The following is a 3,234-nucleotide window of genomic DNA, read 5'->3' on the forward strand; positions in this document are numbered from 1 at the left end:
TCCTGGTCACACAGCGGAAGTGTTCACCCAGATTGAGCTGGAACTCTCTGGAGGTGGACTGGCCCCAGGATTGGACGACAGAGTCTCTCCGAACAGTTCTCCCACATGGATGATGGCGTCTCCTTTGTAATGGTTCAGACAGTCGGTAGACAATGTGGAGGACTCTGTAAAAAAAGTGTGTAAAACATTGACATGAAAACTAACGGCAAATCAGGTACGAGCAACTGGATAGCAGATTAAGAGGCTGTAAAAGAACATTGCTGGTATTAAACTACTAGTACATGTACTTTTCTATGAACATCAGAAGGAAATTTACATTAGAAAGATTTGCAGCTTTGTGCTGTGATAGCAGGCTCGTGATAGTCAACATAAAAGTACTCATCTAATACATTTTGTACATGCGTCTAAGCAATACATGTATAACAAATGTTTGTGCAGTTATCAGTCAATATAATGACTCACATAGACTCACCATCTGCATCTGGCCATGCCAAAAACAGCACTCGTTCGCCATGTGACACTAAGACTTCCGGTCCTCCTTTCTTAAATCAAGTAATGGAAAAAGGTTTAAAAAAAAAAAAGCATACGAAGGTTTGCAAAGTGCACTAACAACTATGAGGTCTTTAAATTCATTGGAGGACTTCTAAAAATCCATGTAGTACACATTTTTTTCTATTTCTCTCAACTTTGATTTTAAGTATGGTTCTCGTTTGCTGCACGATATGCCATGTAGAGCTAATAAATGTTTGTTGTACTAGGTTCAAATATACCTGTGTGTATAGAAAAGGATTTCAAGTTTCTTACTTTAACATCGATATAACGCAGACCCTCTGGATACAGTTCATTAGAATCGAATGCTAGGATGTCACACCCTCTCTGTTGCAGGAGAAATTCCCAGTAGCCCACACCCTACAAGAAAATTAAACAAAGTAAATTCCTAGCACACATGGCAATGTTATAGACATATTTCTATTATGTCAGCACTTTACTGAAGATAGTAGATCACTTCAGTCAGGTAGGAAGATCCCTTCCAGTTGAGGCCGCTCATCCATTTACCAAATCGTCATTGGCGCAGACAGATACAGTGCAGTTCAGTAGATCACTCCTACCCTCCCCTGAGTGTAATTTATACTGTAGTGATTGAGCCACTGGAAAGTAGGGCATCCCTGCAAAAGGGTTTTCCAAGGGTTTCCAGGAACTTCACTAAGTAGGACTGTGGGCATAGATGTGTGTCAGAAAAATTCCAGGGCTGTGAGACATACCTATGGACATTCCATGCCTGTGGACAAACTTCCTGTACAATCCCTAGAATTCTTTCAAACTGCACACTGTACTATTAGGTTCCCCCAGAGGCGTCGCCAAAAAAACGTAGCAAGAAAACAACAGCCGAAGCCTAACAATATTGCTCGTGTGTTACAAATCACGTTACAAACCGCTCCAACAGATACAAGCGGACGCTTCAACCCAACGATGAGATCTAAAGCCTGTCGACTCGGAACCGAGAACGCGAACAGGAGTTGCAAGTTGAGCGGCGAAGTGCGATCGTCGCGGTCTCGGTTCCATCTTGTTAGGGCTTCCCTCTCCTTCTGATCCAAGCTAGGGTCCGAAAATCTGCGTGCGCTGGGATTCTGTGCCATTTTGGCTTGGTAGAACATGAGATAAAGATTTTCCCCTCCACTTTTCCGACTTGCTATCGAATCCAGTTTTGAAAAGTCTGCGTTTTCCGCCATGTTGATGTGAAAGAATACACTAAATGCAGGGGAGAAAAATTTTATCTTCATGATCTTGACTATGATAACATATCTGATACTTTGACAAGTAATAATCTTATTGCAAGTACTTATATAGTGTTTTAAAGTATAGTTTATGGTATCTGTGTTTCGATTGAACGTATATAATTTTCTAGCTTTTACTGCCCCCCCCTCCCCAAGTAAAGTGTAGTGCGCTGATTATATTTTCCCACTAGGCTGTGCGAAAAAGAAGACCACCAGGAAAGCGTGAAAAATGGCGTCCCGAACGTTTGGACAAAAACCGGCTTCATTCGCGTTGGAGGATGGCGGGGAGAAGTACATGATAGGCTCGGAGGTAAGCTACTGTTATAGAATAAGTATTAACTCGGCGAAAAGGAGCGATCTCTTGTTGTTTTGGCACGCGAGCTGTAGTGCCAGAAAAGCCTTTGTTCTGAAGGGGGAGGGGGGCGAATGTTTTTGCTTTCAGATCACGTTTTAGTTTCAGCTTCCATTCCGCTTGTAAAAGACTCAAAATCGGAGGCAATTTTTATATTTCAGTGAAGGGCACATTTTGAGGTTTTCAAGTGTCAAGACTCTTGGAATAGTTCACATTTTTATTGGTGAGGACGCCCACCTTAAAAAAATCACCCATAATGTAATTTATGGCTAAATTGTGTATAAATTATGCTTGTCTATCATCCTAGTAAACCAAACTACAGGAATTCTATGTGAGCACATTTAGATTTACTCCACACTACAGCATATACTAAAGAAATTGCTAACAAGTAAGGCAACAACCTCTCGACACACCCCTAGACAACCTCTAGACACATAGTAGATAGTAGATAGTAGATCCTTTCAGCCAGGTAGGTATCCATCCAGTTTAGGCTGCTCGTTGCTCTACCGGACTGTCATTCCCGGCCTATGCGGGCAATCCAGGGCCGTGTGATTGTACATAATTGGATGACTCTCCATGTATTTATCAAGTCTGTTCTTGAAGGCATTTACCGAGGGTGCAGAGACCACTTCTTCAGGAAGACTGTTCCACCAGTTGGCCATTCTGCTTGTAAAGAATAATGCCCTTGTATTCCCCTTGAAGGTCTTCCTTATTATTCTCAAGCTATGACCTCTTGTCCTTGAATCTGCTTTTTGTTGGAACAGGTTCTGTGTGTCAAACAGACCATGCATGTATTTGTATGTGTTGATTAGGTCTCCCCTAATTCTCCTGTAGACCAATGTTGGGAGTTTCAGAGTTCTGAGTCTATCCTCGTAAGAAAGGTTGCTCAACCCCGGAACTCTTTTTGTGGCCCTTTTCTGGACTTTCTCTAATTCAAGCATCAGATTCTGTCTGTACGGAGACCAAACAGAGGCTCCATATTCTAAATGTGGCCTAATCAGGGCTTTAAAAAGCAGGAGAAATACTTCTTGATCGATAAACTGGAATGTTCTCCACAGTAGTCCTGTTAACTGGTTTGCCTTGTTTGCAATTGTGTGTATATGGTCC

The 3,234-nt window shown here is 42.0% G+C and overlaps 1 protein-coding gene and 1 pseudogene across 2 annotated transcripts in view; one reads left to right on the forward strand and one right to left on the reverse strand.

Annotated features, from left to right (window-relative positions):
• Window positions 1-1,803, reverse strand: part of LOC109462740 — a 2,129-nt pseudogene extending 326 nt beyond the window's left edge.
• Window positions 1,804-1,966: 163 nt separating this feature from the next.
• LOC109463453 (SWI/SNF-related matrix-associated actin-dependent regulator of chromatin subfamily B member 1-like) overlaps window positions 1,967-3,234 on the forward strand; it is an 11,537-nt gene continuing 10,269 nt past the window's right edge. For both annotated transcript variants that reach the window (XM_019760288.1, XM_019760305.1), the window contains exon 1: window positions 1,967-2,085. In XM_019760288.1, coding sequence (XP_019615847.1) covers window positions 2,005-2,085 — 81 coding nt within the window. In that variant the 5' untranslated portion in view covers window positions 1,967-2,004. The remainder of the gene's footprint in view (window positions 2,086-3,234) is intronic.

Source organism: Branchiostoma belcheri, unplaced genomic scaffold (assembly GCF_001625305.1).
Source record: "Branchiostoma belcheri isolate BF01 breed outbred unplaced genomic scaffold, Haploidv18h27 scaffold1, whole genome shotgun sequence".
Lineage (NCBI taxonomy): Eukaryota > Metazoa > Chordata > Leptocardii > Amphioxiformes > Branchiostomatidae > Branchiostoma > Branchiostoma belcheri.